This window comes from Sminthopsis crassicaudata, chromosome 2 (genome assembly GCF_048593235.1).
Source record: "Sminthopsis crassicaudata isolate SCR6 chromosome 2, ASM4859323v1, whole genome shotgun sequence".
NCBI lineage: Eukaryota > Metazoa > Chordata > Mammalia > Dasyuromorphia > Dasyuridae > Sminthopsis > Sminthopsis crassicaudata.
Window position 1 is genome coordinate 620,712,404 of NC_133618.1, and position 19,869 is coordinate 620,732,272.

Here is a 19,869-nt window from a genome sequence, read left to right on the forward strand (position 1 = left end):
ACAGTTAGAAGAGAAAATGGAATAATTGATTAGCTTAAGATTGGAAAAGGAGTATGATAAGGCTATATATTGTCACCTTATTTAACTTATAAAAAGAGCTGCATCATGCAAAATACCAGACTGACAATTCAAAGACAAGAATTAAGGTTTCTGGGAGAAATATCAACAACCTCAGATACCCAATTGCAATCCAAATCCAATCAGCTCTACTGAAAAACACAAAGATAACCTTACTTAATATAGAAATTTATTAAATTGAATAGTTCTTAAAGATAAATTTCTGAAAAACTGTGTCTATTAAAGGTTTTTTAAAAAGTATTCTGAGGACGTAAATTACAGTTTGTTTACAGAAGAGGAATAAGAACACCCTTAAAGGGAACATTAATATCAAATTGTTAATAAATACTATGCATTGCCATATTGGATACCCTTTTCAAATTCATTCAATATCATCAATGAGACTGATATTTTTAGTCTTTTTTTTTATTCTGTGGATTGTTAGTATACCTTTGCATATTAATAAGATGATTAAGTACAATTATCCTTTGAATATTAAGGCAGCCTAGTCTAAGCATCTTAAAAATCTAAGTCAAATAAATACCAGTTTAAAGAAATGTAGCTAAATTCCTCCTATAATTTCCCCCTATTTTGAACAGATGTACATTAATGCATATACTGATTTTAGCTTTGATTTAAAATTAATATGCAAATTTAAGTTGGAGAATAAATTAAAATCCTGATGGTGACAGATAATTCATGACATTTCCAGAGGGAGGACAGAAAATAGAGAAGATTCTGAAATCAAAGAGTGCTTTTATGAATACATCTGTTCTTGTTTCCCTATTGGTGTCATTTAATGGATCCTATCCTAGTTCAAATTCAAAATATGCCTATTCTCCACAAAACGACTTAATAATACCTTAATTTTTCTTCTTTGGTAAATGTAACTTTGGTTTAAACATGAAGACAGGGAGAATGTGGAAACATTCAAATATGTATTTGCATGATTACATTTCACATTTTCTAAGTTCCCAAGAAGGATATTTTTAAGGAGGGAAAAGGAAGAAAGAATATTAAAAAAAAAGAAATAAAAATTTTAAATACACCATTGACTTGTAGTTGGGAGAATTGATTTGTTATTTATCAAGAGAGCAACATACAGCATATAATTACAGTTGTGTGGGGGATGATTCAGCTAAGAGCGATGATTTATCATTAACTTGTTTTCTTTAAGCTACCAAATTGATGTCTTAATTCTGGAGATGAAAAAGTTCTTAGACATATTTGGCAATTAACACGCTGCTACTGAAATATTCATTCATAAATAATTACTACTAGGAATAGGAAAATATCAGTCAGTGGAGGGAAAAGAGTATTAGACAATCAAGCAATGATTCTCATTTCAGGTGCTTTACCAAAGTTACTTTGCTGCTCTAAGTGTAGAGTTCCATATCTCTATGATTAAGGATGAGGAAGCAAAGAAACAGGGAGAGAGTCACTAAATACTAATCTATAGTCTTTCCTACATCTATGGTGGAGACTAAGATTTCCAAAAATTACAGGGAAGATATTTTTAAAAGGACAAACAACTCTGTTCTACATAACTTTGTAACGCAAGCAGAATTCAGAAAACATTATTGTTTTTGTCAAGAATTAAGTTAACTGATTGCTAATATTACAACTAAGAGAATCATGCCAAGGAAAGCTACTATCTACATTTCCATTGAAGAACTGTTTGTAATTCTAGAACTGAACTGTTATTCCCACTAAAAGGAACACTTTTAGAAGAATTCTCAAAGAGTGACTTACTAGCAAATAAGAATTGGACAAGTATAGGGATAAAACATGCTGAAATAGGCAGAATTGTGATTATTATGTTTAAAAAGTGTTTCAGACTTTTTACTCTTTTTTCACTTTAACTTGCACTTGTCTGTAAAAAGACTCAGCTCCATTTCTGTTGCTCAGACAATACTTAGGATATTGGTCCTACTAACTTTTGAAGGCTACTGGTTAAGTTGTTATCTGTACCAGTGAAGGAAATGATCTAAACGATGAAATCACATAGCCTAAGAGAATTACATTTAAGTACGCTGGATAACATGAATTTATTACATAATGTTAAAATATTGTTTTTATTAATAATTTTTGTTAGTTTTGCAGGGGCCCTAATCCTAAATAATATCTGAAACACTCAAGCAATTAGTCAAGGAAAATGCTTACAGATCTCCTGACAAAAATGACTATATCTCCTTGGATTCTGATTTAGAAGGGCCCTTGAAAGTCCTCTGCTTCAATGGCTTCACTTTACAGATGGAGAACCTGAGGTTTCTCAGAGGTCATGAAGATGAACACTGGCCCAATGACCCACTCCCACAGGCCCAGGTTCTTTCCACCACACTACACTGGCTCGTGGGGAAAAACAACACTCCCTCTAATGTGTGGAAAATGAAAGCTATTTATTCTAGGTTATGGCCCTCTATCAAAGGCCCCTGAAGAATGTTACTCCAGTTCCCTCCTCCATCCTATGGATAGCAAATAATTACCACTTCTTAGCTCATTCCTGTGAATTCCAAGTAAGCATCACCAAAGCAAACCCCCCTCCATGGCTTCTTATTCCTGCTCTCATCTCCATCCAGCTTGATCTGTATCCTCCTGTTACATTGCCGTATTCTAAATCTTGATTCTCTTGCTAACAAATGTCCTTTTATTCCAGAACTCCTTCTTGCAGAATCTTTCAGTACTACTTCATTTACTTACACTTGGTTCCACTCAAGAAAACAAGCCGCTGTCCAGCGTGAGGTCCAGCTGCCTGAGCAAACAAGCACACACGTTTAGGCCGCTTCCAGACCTGTCTCTTGCTATCAACTAATAGCTCTTTAAGGTAAATTCCATCCACCTGTGAAACAGTCCTGACAGCAGGCACCCACTGGCCCTAAGGAACTCTCCCAAGGCTCACCACCTTCCCCTCCAATGCAAACATTGCCTTCCTCACTTAAGGACTTTAGTAAACCTGGACTCCCCCTTTCGATACCTTGGCTTTCCAGTTCTTCAACTGCCTAAATATTCATGAATTAAATCTCTACTAGCAATCCCAAATCACACCTTTTATCCCATTATTACCTATAATTGTGCCCCTTATGACCCAGCATGCTAAAATTCCTCTCTCTGAACAAATTTTTTTTCTTCTTCCATCTTTTGCTTGCTCAAGCCTGCTTCAAGCCTCCTAAATTTACTTTTCATGTACATTGATGCCTTCAGTTCTCCATCTCAACGTATCACACATATTCTCAGGTTTCACTTTTTCCCTTTCATATTTCTGACCATAAAGTTAAACTGGGTCACCTATAATCCCTTCCTCTTCTCTGGGTTTTTCTTGACTGCTTGTCCTTGTCACTGATTAAATGTCCTAATGCATGTGTATATCTATCTGACCATGTCACCTCCTTCTTCAACAAACTCCAGACACTCCCTAGCTTCTGCAAAATCAAATAAAAACCCAGTGTGGATTTAAAGCCCTTAATAACATGTTTCCTATCATAGCCACAGCCACATACACCTACCTTTCCAGTCTTCTCACACCTTGCACCTTCCTTACCTCATAAACTGTGACCTAATGACACTTCCTCTCACTCCCTGATAAACAATAGTCTCTCCTCACTCCGTCTCCTGGCTTTTTTCAAGTCCCAGCCCAAAGGCCACATTCTACAGACCTTTCCTGATCTTCCCAATTCTAGCAGCTTCTCTGCTGATTATTTCCCATTTATCTTGTCTGTGGCTTGTTTGTCCACACTCGTTTCTCCTGTTAGATTATAAGATCCTATAGAGCAGGGGCTGATTTCTGCCTAGCATGTAGCATAGTGACTGACACACAGCAGGAAGTTTACTGACTGAAATAAAATCCTAAATCAGACACTGTGGGTTTTACAGGCCTTTACCAGAAGCAACAGTGAAGAATATAGGGTTTTTCCATACTCTCTTTGTCTCACGGCTCATATAAGAAAGCAATTCCAGGTAGCTTCCCCAACCTAAACATTTGAACAGAAGTTATGTATATAGCAAGCAGGAAAAAAACCCATAAACACAGCATGAAAACTTGACTAAAGGGAGCAGTGGCAACAGGGTCTCCTCCAGCAGACAGGAAAGGGTGGAAATGAAAATGAAAGGCTTAGATTTATAAGTTCCTGAATTTTGTAGATGGAAAAAGTGACAGATTGTTTATGTGACAGTATATGATGACAGTAAAGGTGAACTGGTGAATGGCTCATCTTTAACAAAATTAACATTTTGTTTGAAGAAATGGTAAAGTCATCAAAGATAAAGTTGAGTTGGAAAATGAGAGAGAATCCAAATGGTGACAACAGATGGTTCAAGTCTATATCTCAGTTACAGTTAGCTATTTCAGCTTAAGATCAGTGTAGCAACTCCCTCCACTAAATCAAATAACTACTGTACAAAGATCACTGAGGTACAATGGAAAGAATGTAGATGTAGCCCTAATCTTGCTCATCAATCAGACAAAAGGCACTGTATTATATACAAAGCACTGGGGGAGGGGGCAGGGCTCAAGTGTTACCCATCCTCTGTACCCACAGCATTCTTTAAAGTCTAAAGATTGATATAAGAATATTAAGAGTTAAATCAGAAATTCAAGCCATGGAAAAAATCTGGCACTAATTTTTCTCCAATGAATTTATAACCACTTGTACAGGGGAGAAATTCTGAGAAGTCCAGCCAAGATCATGAAGAACAGATTTTTATCTCCATGAAAACAAGTCTGTAGTCACCTATGGAACAAACTAGACTTTTCCTTTTGTCCCTCCTTGCCTCCTTTAACCAATTAAAATCCTCAAAGATCCAAAAATGTAGATCTGAAAACTGAGGCAATAGATAACATGCTGTTTCACCAGTAAATCATCCTGTCTAGAGTCCTCTCAATAGCAAGGAGGTCTCCTGAACCCCACCAGGAGGAGACTTTTCCTGTCCAAAAACCTGCCGCACCATCAGTCCATTCTTAAGAAGGGGACGTTTGAACAACCCCTTCAGAAGCAGACTTGGAGGATCGAAGCCTGATTCCCATGTCCATCTTGCTACAGACGACATTGTTTGGTAAATCTCAGCTGGACATACAAATCTTCTGTGGGAGTTTTCTACTGTTCCCCTACTGTTGGGAGAATAAGCATTTACACAGTGCCTTCTATACGTCAGGCACTGTGGTAAGCATTTTACAAATATTAACTTAGGTGATCCTCACCACAACCCTGCGAGCAAGGTGCTGGGATCATCCCCATTTGTCAGCCAAGGAAACAAAAGAGTGACTTGCCTGGGTCAAACAGCCAGGAAAGGGTCTCAGGCTGGTTCTGAACTACGATCTTCCTGACTACAGGCCCAATACTAGTATGGCCAACCAGATACCTCTAATGCTGCAGAATTATTTACCACCTAATTACTCATTTGGAGAGGCACAAGACCACCAGATATTTTATTTTGTTTTAAAATCCTTTGAACCCATGGGAATAGCCCTCATTCACCTTGCCAGAATGGCCCTAACTTAACCCACACAAATAGTGGCCCTTTAGAAGGATTAATTTTAAGTTGATGTAAATAAGTCAATATTCCAGTTCCATTTCCTCTGGCTTGGACTTCTTTCTATTCCCTTATCAGTAAAATTAAGGGGCAGATCAGATGATCTCTAAGATCTATCCAGCTCCAAACTCAGGACTCCAATTCAGCCAATGGTCTTCTGGATTTTCTGTGGCAACTTCACCCTGAAACAAAGACAAGAGAGCTTCCCCACTGCTCATGAGCCTAGTGCTCCTGCCTCTCTGACTCATGAGAGGGTGTCTGCTTACCTAGCAGACCCGTACCTTTACTAGCAGGCTGCAATGAGGCCCTGGAACTAGGTTTTTGTGAAAGGAGGCCACTGTGAGCAGGAGGGAAGTCTTCTGTGAATCCCAAGGGAAGAGATTAATGGGATCTTTGTAATGGAAGCAGTGGGCATAGTGACTCATAATAAAAGAGGGTTCTTTTCTCCAAGTACATACAGCAGATGGAAACCAATAAGGTAAGATACCAGCCAAGGTAAAATTCATTCTCCTGCAGGCTCCCACACTATGGAGCCTGGGGCGGTCTCTCCTCAGTCCTCCTTCTCCCAAGCCCTGGGCAGCTTTTGGGACAGTTCTCAGTAAGTCTAACAAGCATCTACTAAATGCTATCAAGTACCTACCAAACAGATGCCAGAACCTGGCAGGGGCAAGAGATACAAAGAAAGATAAAAGCAAGTCCTGGCCTTCAAGGAGCTCAGACAACAGAAGTGGAAGGGGGGCACTGACCAAAGGTCCTTAGGGCAGCAGCTGAGGAGGGATGGGGCTCAGGGAGTCCTGGGCCCTCGCCAGAAGGCTTTGGAAGGGATCCTGCCCCAGCCTCCAATCAGAGGACCTGAGAAGGCCCAGGGTATCTAGGACCTTCAGAGAGAAGCCTGGCCTGCAGCAGCTGACAGACAGGGTGGCAGCCTTTGGGAGGACCCTGCTCACTCCTCGATCTTTGTTGGGCCCTCCTCCAGGTCCCTCAGCCACAGATGTCCTACAGGGCTCTTCTGGGTGCTCTACTTCCCCTGGAACACTTCATCTGGTGATCTCTTCAGCTCTCATGGATTTTATAACCATCTCCATGGTCCTCACACCCACCTATCCGATCCCAACTTCTCTGCCGACCTCCAATCTCATCATTCAGACATCTCAAACTAGATGACTAGTAGATATCTTAAATTCAATATACCCAAACTCAACTTATCATCTTTTCCCCTAATGTCTGCCCTTGCTCCCAATGTCTGTAATATATAATGTCTCTTCCATTAAGCTATAAACTTCTTGAAGGCAAGGCAAAGCAACTGTTTTTTACCTCTTTTAGTATCCCCAATGTTTAGCACAGTGCCTGTCACATTGTAGGTATTTAATAAATGTTTACAGACTATTTATTGGTGGATTATTCTTGTTAACAAAGAATCTTAAAATGAACTAATCAACTTGGCAATATATCATAGTAAAATGACACTACAGAGTTAATTTTCTGTTTCTGAATAGGAATTAAACTGCAAATTTCAGTAAATGTATCAAGAGAAAAGGAAAATTCCCATTAAACTCCTCATTCAGTATATTATTTATAATCTATAACAGATGACAGGAAAAACAATACAGTGGGCTAATTCACATCATAATATGTGTAGGTAGCTCATGACTTGATGATAAAACAATAATTTTTAAAAATTTACCAGATGAAGAGTGCACTTGTAACCCTGTCAGTATCTGCCAGCATGAAGCTTCCTGTAGACATAACTTGATAAAAATTAACTATAGCCAACAACTGTGGCCTAGAAATACTCAATTTTGTTTCCCTTCAGTTGTTTTTACAGTCATTCATACTTTACCTAACAGAAATCCAAGGGAAAATTCAGTAAGAGGGGAGAGTTTAAACAAAAATGTCCATATTTGTTTTCATATCATGCCCTCTTATCTACAGTCACAAGAAAAAAAGCCTACATCTGTAAGAAAATGTTCAAAGGAAGCATTCTAAATATGTAATAATTAGCAATTGTACATTTTCAATAAAAAATTTTTGATATTGGAGATTTCCAGCTCTAAATCTAGGATTCTATGATCTACTTTCACTCACTCTAGCAGTTTAAATGAAAGCTATTACACAACCAACGACAGAGATATGTCCAGGAACCCCTTTAATATTTCCTTTCAAAAATGTCCTAGTTTTGTGACTCTCAAGTTTAGCCACCAAAAGGAAGCAAAATATGGGGTGATATCTAGTGGGCATGGTTGGATTAAGTAAGAATGGAAGAAACATGGATATATTAGAAAAGACAGATACTTGAAAGAGCTGAGACAATGCGGGGTTAAGTCACGGTGCTGGGGCAATCTGCTAAAGAAGGCAAAATGGAATATTACTTGTGCATGTCCCTTCTCTCTACTCAGACAGCCCCCATATCCTAATGCTCACCATCTTTCTCTACTGCTTGGTCTATTACAACAATGTCTCTGTGTCTCATCTCCCCGCTCTGATCTATGTTCCACAAAGTTGCCACACTGGCATTCCTGTTCCAACTTGCCCTAAAGATAAAACAAAACTCCTCTATTTGACACTTAAAACCATTCACAATTTGCCTCCAATCCACTCTTGAAGTCTGATTTGGTCCTAAACCACTTTATTCCAAGCAAATAGACTTGCCTGCTACTTCTTCCACGTACTTGACAACTGGCTCCTAATCCAGAACTTCACATTGGCATCCCCAACGTGACATTCTTCTCATCTCTGCCTCTTAAAATTCCCAGATTTTATTCAAATCTCAACTCTAATACTAACTTCACTAATAGATTTTTGTTGCTTACCCCATGTATTAGTGTTTGGAGATCCTCAAAATTATTTTGTATGTTTTAAATGGACTTATAATACATGGACACTTGCTTCACAATGCCTGGTATGTAGTAGGTATTTAATAAATACTTGTTGAATGATTAGGTCAGCAGAAAATTAATTAAAATACTAGCTGAAGGTCTGACTTTATCCAAAATAGCATGCATGGCTCATTGCTACTTTCCTTTTTTTTAATTTTTTTTAAATTTTTTTTTATTATTCATTTTTCCAAATTATCCCCTCCCTCCCTCCACTCCCTCCCCTAGATGACAGGCAATCCCATACATTTTACATGTGTTACAGTATAAGCTAGATACAATATATGTGTGTAAATACCATTTTCTTGTTGCACATTAAGTATTAGCTTCCGAAGGTATAAGTAACCTGGGTAGATAGACGCTACTTTCCTTTTTAAGAGACATTTGAAAAAGATAGTCGGTAGATTATTTTTGTTTTGTAAAACAGATATGTCTGTACCTTGAACTGTTAGGTCTGCTTGAGCCTCGATTGTCTCATTCCCATTGTCAGCAATGCAGGCATAGGTCCCAGCATCTTCCTCTGTGAGGTCACTGACTTCCAAGTTACTTCCTGCCAGCAGCATCAACCTTTCAGAGCTGGACAAAACAGAACGTATCAATGGCACTGGCTATTGGTTAACAAATTATCCTCCCAAGAGACTAAAATCTGAAATGTTCTCTAAATAGGAAAAAGCGGTCGAAGAATTACGCTTCCTGGTGTCACTGCCGTCAGGAACTGGGGAGATGACCAGGCTGAGAATCCTAAGACCTGGGCAGGAAAGACCGCATTTCACGCAGCCTCAATGCCCTGGGCACCTCCTTGCCATTCCCTGAATGAGATGGGGTTTAAGTGCCGTTGAGCAGAGTGCAAATGCTGTGAGTTTACTTTTATGTGATTTGAGCTTTGCACAAAGATCAAACATTCAGATGTTACGATGGAGTTAGCATGCATATAGCTCTCTAAGATTGGGAAAATTCTGCTAGCCGTATCCTCCCCTGTGCACAGATGAGGGAGCTGAGGCTGGGCAGCTAAGTGATGCATTGGAGAGAAGGCAGGGTCTGGAGTCAGAAGCCCTCATCTTCCCAAGTTTAAATCTGCCCTCAGATATATACTAGCAGTGGGATCTTGGGCAAGTCATTTTACCCAGTTTGCCTCCGTTTCCTCCCCTGTAAAATGAACTGGAGAAGGAAATGACAATTTCTCTGCCATGAAAATCCCAAATGAGGTAACAGAGTTGGACACGACTACAAAATGACTGAACAACAATAAAAACTGCAACTAAGAAAGGTTGCTCCATAGTCTATTTACTATAACCACAAAGCTGCTTCCATTCAAAGGTTATTAAAGAAATTGGTAATTATCACTTTATTACCAAAATGGATACTTCTGGTCTAAATCATGTCAGGCCTTTTAAAAATTTCTAAAACGTAAGAGGTTATAAGTAATTTCCCATAACCAATCACTCTCCTGGACATTAACGTTGCCATTCACACATGTATAGAGTACTCTGATGATAATCACTTGGAATAAAAGCCAAAAGATTAGTAGATAAGGAGTCTGGATGAAATACATAAGATCCTGGCCAAAGGCTGTCATTCTCAAAAGGAAGACTGAGAGTTAGAGGATCTAAGAGTTGAAAATACTGGTTTGGCATTTGTCTGACATTAACTACCTTCAATATAGCTAGCAAACTCTAATTGGTTATTTTACATATCACTCACTGTATTAATCACTAGCTACCTGGGAAAACTATCCCTAACCCCTGTCTCCCATTTTGTTATTTCTTCCCATTCATTTTTTAATTTTGCTCACCTTTCCACTACAGTCTTTCCAATCTCAGATTCACACTGAACAAACTTCTTTTAATTCTAAAGTTTTTTCTTAGATAATCCTCTCATCTATTTCCTCTCCATGAGCTATGAGTCCCCTACAAGATATACTTTGTCCCTGACTATCCCCTTTATCAATGGCTGTACTTTCTCTTTAACTTACCAGTTTTCCCCATTGTCTCAAATCATCAATCTCTTCTGAAGTTCACACTAAAAAAACTTTTAACCAGCCCTCAGGCTAACTCCTTTCTCAAAGTGTTCAATTTCTAGCTCAAAATCTCTCTCCCATCCAATTCCAGTGCTTGTGCTAATGGACTTCAGCGCTGATGTTATACTTCCTTAAATACCCTAACCTCCCAGTTCCTTTGTCTCTTCAAAACCATGATTTCTTCTCCTACTATATCATGTACTGACATGGGCATGGGTACAACCTTACCTCTGCTTTATGTTTCCTTAATAAAAACTCGAAATGGTTGTCTATCTGATCATAATCCATCATTCTGATTTTCCCCATGTCTTACTTACCCTTTCTAAATCTACTCTTTCTATTCTGCTGCCTCCAATTCCATAATTCAGCAGTACTTTCTCAAAATTATTATTCCTGCTTTCTGGATTCACTTTCTTTTTTCTTTCTAATGTTGGCCCCTTAATGAACTTGTTCATTTCCATACTCTCCTTTAGTCTTGGACCTTTTTACCTCTTTGTCCCATCCCAATCATTTCTTACCAAATTCCAAACAGGGATTATTCTCACTATCTGTCTCCTCAGTTATTACTTAAGTACTGCTAAATGGAGCTGGGGAAAAACACAACTCAGAACATTGGCACCCCTACAAATTTATCTAAATGCAACTGGGCTTTCATTACAGAAAGACAATCTCAACTCTGGGACATCATTTCTTGTTATTTAAAAAAATTGTATTAAAGCTTTTTAATTTTCAAAACACATGCATGGATAATTTTTCAATATTAACTTTTGCAAAACCTGGTGTTCCAATCCCCCCCTACCCACCCTTCTCTTAGATGGCAAATAATCCAAAATACGTTAAAATATACATTAAATCCAATAGGTATAAACATATTTATACAATTATCCTGCTGCATAAGAAAAAGCAAAGCAAAAAGAAAAAAACGAGAAAGAAAATGAAATGCAAGCAAACAGCAACAAAAAGTGAAAATGCTACATTGTGATCCACATTTAGTTCCCACAGTTCTCTCTCTGAGTATATTTGGCTCTCTTCATCACAAAGACATTGGAACTGGCCTGAATCATCTCATTGTTGGAAAAAGTCATATCTATCAGAATTGATCATCGTATAATCTTCTTGTTGCCATGTACAATGATCTCCTAGTTCTGCTCATTTCACTTAGCATCAATTCATGTAAGTCTCTCCTGGATACTCTAAAATCATCCTACTGATCGTTTCTTATAGAAATAATACTCCATAACACATATAGCATAACTTATTCAGCCATTCTCCAACTGATGGGCATGCACTTCTGTTTCTAGTTTCTTGCCACTATGAAAAGGGCTGCCTTAAATATCTTTGTAAATGTGGGTCCCTTTCACTCCTTTAAAATTCTTTTGGATATAATCCCAGTAGAAACACTATTGGGTCAAAAACTATGTGCACAGTTTGATAGCCCTTTGGCCACAGTTCCAAACTGCTCTCCAAAATGGTTGGATCAATTCACTATTTCACCAACAATGTATCAGTGTCCCAGTTTTCCCACATCCCTTCCAACATTCATCATTTTCTTTTCCTGTCATCTTAACCAATCTGACAGGTGAGTAGTGGTATTTTAGTTTTTGTAATTTGCATTTCTCTGTTCAATAGTAATTTAAAGCATCTTTTCATATGACTAGAAATGGTTTTAGTTTTTTGATATGAAAATTATCTGTTCATGTCCTTTGACCATTTATCAACTGGAAAATGGCTTTACTCTTATAAATTTGAGCCAATTCTCTCCATATTTTAAAAATGAGACCTTTATCAGAACCTTTGAATGCAAAAATGTTTTCCTAGTTTATTGCTTCCCTGCTAATCTTGTCTGCATTAGTTTTGTTTATATAATAACTTTTTAATTTAATATAATTTAATATGATATATAATATTAATAATATAATATTATCTATTTTCTGTTCAATAATGACTTTCAGTTCTTCTTTGGCCACAAATTCCTTCCTTCTCTACAGATCTGAGAAGTAAACTATCCTTTGTTCTTCTAATTTGCTTATAATATCACTATGTCTAAATCATGAGCCCATTTTGACCTTATCTTGATATAAGGTGTTAGGTGCGGATCAACGCCTAGTTTCTTCCATACTAGTTCCCAATTTAACCAATAGTTTTTGTCAATATTGAGTTTTTAATCCCAAAAACTGGGGTCTTTGGGGATGTCAAACACTAGATTACTAGCTAGTCATTGACTATCTTGTTCTGTGAACCTAACCTATTCCACTGATCGCCTACTCTATTTCTTAGCCAGTACCAAATGGTTTTGATGATCGCTGCTTTATGGTTTTAGGACTGGAATATCCAGGCCACCTCCATTGGCATTCTTTTCATTAATTCTCTTGAAATTCTTGACTTTTTGTTCTTCCAGATGAACTTTATTATTATTTTTTCTAGATCTGTAAAATAATTTCTTGGGAGTTTGATTAGTATGGCACTGAATAAGTAGATTAATTCATTACAATCGCTTGGCCTACCCATGAGCACTTGATATTTTTCCAATTGATTAGATCTGACTTATTTGTGTGGAAAAGTGTTTTGTAGTTGTATTCATATAGTTCCTGATTTTCCCTTGGCAGATAGATTCCCAAATATTTTATAGTATCAACAGTTATTTTAAATGGAATTTCTCTTTGTATCTCTTGCTTTATGGGTAATATATAATCTCTGGACTTTGTGGGTAATACATAAAAATAGTGATGATTTATGTGGATTTAGTTTGTATCCTGCAACTCTGCTAAAGTCACGAATTATTTCTAGTAGTTTTTTAGTTGATTCTATAGGGTTCTCTAAGTATATCATCATATCATCTGCAAAGAGTGATAATTCGGTTTTCACATGACCTACTCTAATTCCTTTAACCTCTTTTTCTTCACTTATTGCCAAAAGCTAGCATTTCTAATGCTAGTGGGTGATAGTGGGCAATCTTGTTTCACTCCTGATTTCATTGGGAATAGTTCTAATTTGTCTCTATTATATATGATGCTTATTGAAGGTTTTAAATAGATGCCACTGATCATTTTAAGGAAAATCCCATTTATTCTACACTCTCTAGTGTTTTTAATAGGAATGGGTGTTGGATGTTATCAAATGCTTTTTTGAATCTATTGAGAGAATTATATGGTTTTTGTTAGTTTGGTCATTGATTTGGTCAATTATGCTAATAGTTTTCCTAATATTGATCTAGTCCCGCATTCCTGGTGTAAATCCTACTTAGTCATGGTGTATTATCCTGGGGATGACTTGCTGTAATCTCTTTGCTAATATTTTATTTAATATTTTTGCATCAATATTTGTTGAGGGCTATAGACAGTGGGGGAACTCTGGGTAAGATATAAGACTCTTCAGCCCAAAGGGAACCTGCTAACAAGATCTGGTTTGACTCCCCATCTCCCCTAATGGCTCTCAGCCTTCCTGAGAAGTCAAGGGGTGGTGACAAACTATGTTGTGATTGAAGCCGAGTGATACCAGGTGACAAAGAATTATATCAGGTAGCAAACTACATACAATAGCAAGTTGTTTATGTGGTCCCATATGTGCAGTATATACTTAGGACATGCACAGCATTGTTTTGGTTACATAAGGGTATGAGAGTATATAAAGGGGAAAGAACTTGGAATAAATGAACTCCACATTTCCACCATACTTGGGAGTCTCGTCTCATCACTCCTCCACTTAAGATGGTATATTTTAATCATCCCAGCATAGGAGCTCTAGAATGCATGGTACATTTTGTCACCCCAACTTGGGGGCTCTAGGAAGCAGGGCACAATATTTTAATCCCCCCAGTGTGGGAGCTCTAAAAAGCAGGATACAACAAATATTCATTAGGGAAATTGGTCTATAATTTTCTTTCTCTGTTTTCATTCACCCTACCTGGTTTCAGATATCAGCACTACATTCTGTGTCATAAAAGGAATTTGACAGGACTCCTTTCCCTATTTTTTTCTTTTTTTTTATTAATTACACTTTTTATTTACCAGATATATGCACAGGTAATTTTACAGTATTGACAATTGCCAAACCTTTTGTTCCAATTTTTCCCTTCCTCCCCCCCAGGATGGCAGGTTGACCAATACATGTTAAATGTGTTAAAGTGTAAGTTAAATACAATATATGTATACATGTCCAAACAGTTATTTTGCTCTACAAAAAGAAGTGGACTTTGAAAGAGTGTACAATTAGCCTATGAAGGAAATCCAAAATGCAGGTGGACAAAAAACAGAGGGACTGGGAATTCCATGTGGTGGTTCATCGTCATCTCCCAGAATTCTTTCACTGGGTGTGTAGCTGGTTCAGTTCATTACTGCTCTATTGGAGCTGATTTGGTTCATCTCATTGTTGAAGAGGGCCACGTCCAACAGAGTTGATCACCATATAGTATTATTGTTGAAGTTATAATGATCTCTTGGTCTTGCTTCAAATAGTTTGCATAGCCCTTAATATTTCTAACTTCAGTGTAGTCTCTGGTTAATTTTCATCTTAAGTAAATTCTCCTCTTAATGACCACCCAATCTCCCTGTATCTATGATCATGTGTCCATGATCTCCTTCCTTCCTATAAAGAACTCTCTCCCTACTATCATCTTTTCTGTCTAAAAACTTCAATCTTTCTCTATTAACTCGTTCCATTCTCTGCTGTCTACAAACGTGTCCAAATCTCCCATCCTAAAATAAAACAAAACATCCAAAAATAGAAGACACAAAATACAAATAACCTTCGCAAAAAAAAAAAAATCACCTTTATTACCTAAAATTCTAAATCACTCATCCATTTCCCAAACTTTTTTGGGGAAAAAAAAATCTAACTACACTGTTTCCTCTGCCCTCACTTTCTTCTAAGCCTTTTCACATCTTGGCTTCCAATCGTATCAGTCAATTGATATTGCTTCTTTAAAGTTACCTGTGATCTCTTTAATTGTCAAATCTAATGACCTTTGCTCAAGCCTCATCCTTCTAGACCTGTCATTTGATACTGTCTGTCAGTGCCTCTGCATCTCTTCCTGGACACCTTTTTCTGGTTATATGGCAGAGTGCCCTCCTTTTTTTCCATGTTACTTATCTAGTTCGAGTTCTAGTCAGTAGCTCATCATCCATGACATGACAACAGACCAGGGTCCTGCACTACTCTATTCAGGAACCCCCCTCTTTTTGTATTCTCACATTCGACAGGGAGTTGGAAATGTCAAATCTTCCTTGTGACTCTGTTCTACACAAGGATTTCTCTTACAATTCTATTCCAGGCTGATCTTCTAAGAGCTGGCATCAGAGAAATATTTCAGAGTTACATCATTCTACATTCAATATGCACTCACTTCGTGAGATAAAACCAAAATTGCCTATGTTCTCAAAAGAAAGAGCTTGCCCAAGAATGGAGAAGCAGGTACAGGGATGAAAGTCTATATAAAGCAAATACAAAGTAACCTTGGAGCTGGGTGGGAAGGATACCAGGAAAGACCTACAAAGAAAGTACTGCTTGAGGTGAATTGTGAGGAAAGCCCTGGATTACAAAAGGAGGTAAAGAAGGAAAGCATGAAATAACAGGGAAATTTCAGTTTTACTTTACTTACTTTTAAGTTTACTTAATTTTCAGTTTAATATGTTATCACATATTCTTTAAGTCCTTCCTTAATCACTGTACTTATTCACAGAAATAAAATGTGATCATTGTGAAAACTGATACTGCTAAAAACTATCCATTTCTATTTATTTTAGAATTATTTACTTATGGGTCTTAAGATCTATGAAAATTTATGAATGAAAATTTAAACTGTTCCAAAGAAAATTCTAGCAAATACATTTTGGGGAGAAACTTTACCATAGCTGTGCTTCCTATGAATCTATATATCCAGAACACCCTCTGGTGGGGAAAATCAAAGTTAAATTGACAGAATACATAGATTTAACTAAATCTTGCTGAAAGCAGATATCCTTTATAACATAAAATATAGGTTTGACCAGCCAACATCCAGATGGTCTTAAAAATAACAAAATCACTGTGAAATTAAGTCATGGTATCAGAGCCAAATTTCCATCAAGTTTCTTTAAGTGAAAGGGACATCTGGTTGGATGAACTGGTGAAGGAACCTTGCTATAGAATGAAACAATAAATGCTGGGAAATGAAGCTTAATTAATGGATGAAGCATAAAATAATAATAATGCTCTGTTTAAACAAACACTTCCAGGGATGGGGAATTCAATATCTAAAAGGGCAACATGTTTCATTTCTGAAAAGTTCCAATTGTTAAACATTTCTCATTAAAATGTGCCTTCTTTTGACTTTATTATTTTTTATATTTATTTTTATTCTCTATCACAATAAATTAACATATAAATACATAAACAAATAATTAAATAAAATCTAATTCTGGATTTGGTATTAGTGTTTTGAAACTGATAAAAAGTGATTCAAAACTGATCTCTTTTCCTCCAACTATTCCTAATATAGCTTTGGTTTCAAATTCTTCACAACATAAGAAAATATGGTCACACTTAAAATCAGTACATAAAATTACTTATTATATATGTGTTTATGTAACATTTAAATTATGCTTATTATGTAATGCTTATTATGTAATCATATAATTATATGATAGATTATAATATTAGCCACACATTACATACTACTTATGGGTGAGTTGTATCTCATCAACAGCACTCAGTGAAGTTCCTTTAAAATACTAGTTGCTCAATAAATATCTGTTGGTTGACCATATGTATATCCTTTTAAGATTCAGTACTTCATTTAAAAAAATACTAATATTCAAACAGTGTTATTCTATGGTAGCCAAGGAATGAAATACAATTCCCTCGGAAGAAATAAAAATGAGCTACCACACAAAGTGCAATGGAGAGATAAGCACGAGCAGACTGCAATAGGTAACAAAGAACTACAAAGAACAAAAATAAGAGGCAACATTCAGGAATTATATGATAAGAAGAGATGGGCTGGTCATACAGAAAGAACTAAGGATGACACTGTAAAAAATCGAATTGCTCCATTCTATGTACAACCTCAAGATAAAGTGAAGAAATCCTCTAGAATGGTCCCCAGTAAAGAGCAAATGGGAAGACATGGACTAGAGCAACCCAGAATTGGGCAGGTATGGATGGCTTACAATCTACCCCATCAGAAAAACACCTCCATCAATTAGATTGCAGACATATTTGAAGAATATTGCTATAACATACAAAGGCCTAAAGATTATAGTGCCAAATGTTTATGGATTTTAAAATGTTTTCAATCCAAATTCCAAACGCTTTTATCACTACATGATTTATTCTCTAAGGAAAAATTTAACTCTCTACTCTTCATTTAATTCTTGTTTATGTTCTTCATCTAAATATTTTCTAATGTTTAATTTTCATTTACTGTGGTTGGTACTTATATGAACTGATACAAAGAGAAGTGAGCAGAACTAGAAATATAGTGTACATCAGAACAGCAATGCTAAAACAATGACCAAATGGGAAATTTTTCACTATTATGATTAAAACAATGAATGATCCAAGACGATTCCAAAGGATCCAGGATGAAAAATTCTATCCCACCTCCAAAGAGAAAAGTGATGAATGCTAAGTACAGATAGAAGCATATTTTTCTTTTTTTTCTCTTTGATATGTTTGGGTATGTTTTCTTTTGCAACATAGCTAATATGTAAATTGTTTTGTATGACTTCACATGTATAATCTATATCATATTCCTTATTTTCCCAATGAGCAGGGAAGGGGTGGGAGGGAAGGAGAGAATTCGGAATTTAATATTTTAAAAAATTTAATGTTTAAGAACATTTCACAAGCAATTGGGAAGTACTTATTGAAATAAAAATATATTTAAAAAATAAAATTCCATCTTCTAAACAATTGCAGTATTACTGCCTTGTAGATCACATTTCCCCTTCTTTCTTCTCATTTTTCTGTTATGCCTGACTCTAAGGACTATCAATTTCTAAGGGAAGTAGTGAGTCAAAAAGCAGCCAATAATCAATAACTGTTTTTGAAGAAAAAAACAAAAAAAAACAAAACAAAACAAACAAACAAAAAAAAATGGAAGTGAGGACAGAAGCCTCACTATGGCAGCCATTTCCCTGTGCTTTTTTTTTATTTTGACCACTACTAGAGCCTCTCCCATCTAGAAATTTTTTTGAGTCAATAGTAGAATCTTCTCTCTAGACCACATACTTCCACATTCTGATTGATGCTGCCCACAAAGCCCCAATTACCATTTTCCTAAAGCAGGATAGTGTCCATAGAGGCACTTCTGTGCACCAAGTTCCTGAAAATAAGATACAATTGAAGGTCCCTATTTCCCATTAAAAAGTATTTCTCTCAAATGCAAATTAAGACTACTCTGGGGTACCACTACACACCTCTCAGATTGTCTAAGATGACAGGAAAAGTATGTCTCCTTCCATAAGAATATTCTTTAGTAATGATTACCAAGTCAAGATCTCTTTTTAGTTCTTCCTTTTTAAATCCCTCTTTGCTATCTTATAGATTATCTTGCAGCTCCTCTGTTTATTGAAAGATGAGAGAACTATTTCCTTTCAATCTTATACCAACTTAAATCATGCACATGACATAATCTTCTCTATTTCCTACCTGTTCCCTGACACTTGTCCTGCCCCTTGGAAAAAATCCCATTTCCCTATTCTCAGGATTTCTGGTTTTCTTTGATTTCTTGCACTATGCTATTATTATTTTTGAGAAAGTACCCAGTCACTCACTCCTTCAGTCCTCTCCCAGCTCTCCCTCCTTAATGATCTTTGGGAACTTTCTCTCCCTCTCCATTCCTGTTTTGAGATCTCTTTTTATGTGTCGTCTAGTCTCTTCCCCATTACACTATTATATCTTGCACTATGGTGTTCTGTTTTTTTTTTATTTATTATGTTTTTCAGGAAGGTCAATAATCCTTAAATCATTTGAAATATGCTGCTCTTGAGATTAATGTGCTTTACTGTATAGATATGTACTGTATAGATAATGTGACTTTAGTTCCTCTTCTCCTACAGTGTCCTTCACTTACATTTACTTTTATTCTCAATTTGCCTGTTCTCTCCTTTGCTTCTTTGGAAAAACTCACAAACATGGATTCAAGTTTTTCTTTCCTGTGATCCTCATAGGCTCACCACCCAGATACCAGGACAGACCCCCTCCTCCCCCAGACCTCGTCAAACCCTGATGACTCTTGTATCAGAACTCTTCTCTTCTCTGATAGGGTGGGCCTTCATCACCTCAACCTGCACTACACCAAAAGCCCCCCGGGTTGGTCTCCCTGGCACAAGTCTCTCCCCATTCCAGTCCATTGCTCCATTCAGCTACCAACCTGATGTTCCCGAATAAGGATTGACCATATCACTCACACACCCT

The 19,869-nt window shown here is 36.8% G+C and overlaps 1 protein-coding gene across 8 annotated transcripts in view; it reads right to left on the reverse strand.

Moving 5' to 3' along the window:
* NEO1 (neogenin 1) overlaps nt 1–19,869 on the reverse strand; it is a 224,933-nt gene that overhangs the window by 137,906 nt on the left and 67,158 nt on the right. For all 8 annotated transcript variants that reach the window (XM_074296256.1, XM_074296255.1, XM_074296254.1 and 5 more), the window contains exon 5: nt 8,896–9,032. In XM_074296256.1, coding sequence (XP_074152357.1) covers nt 8,896–9,032 — 137 coding nt within the window. The remainder of the gene's footprint in view (nt 1–8,895; nt 9,033–19,869) is intronic.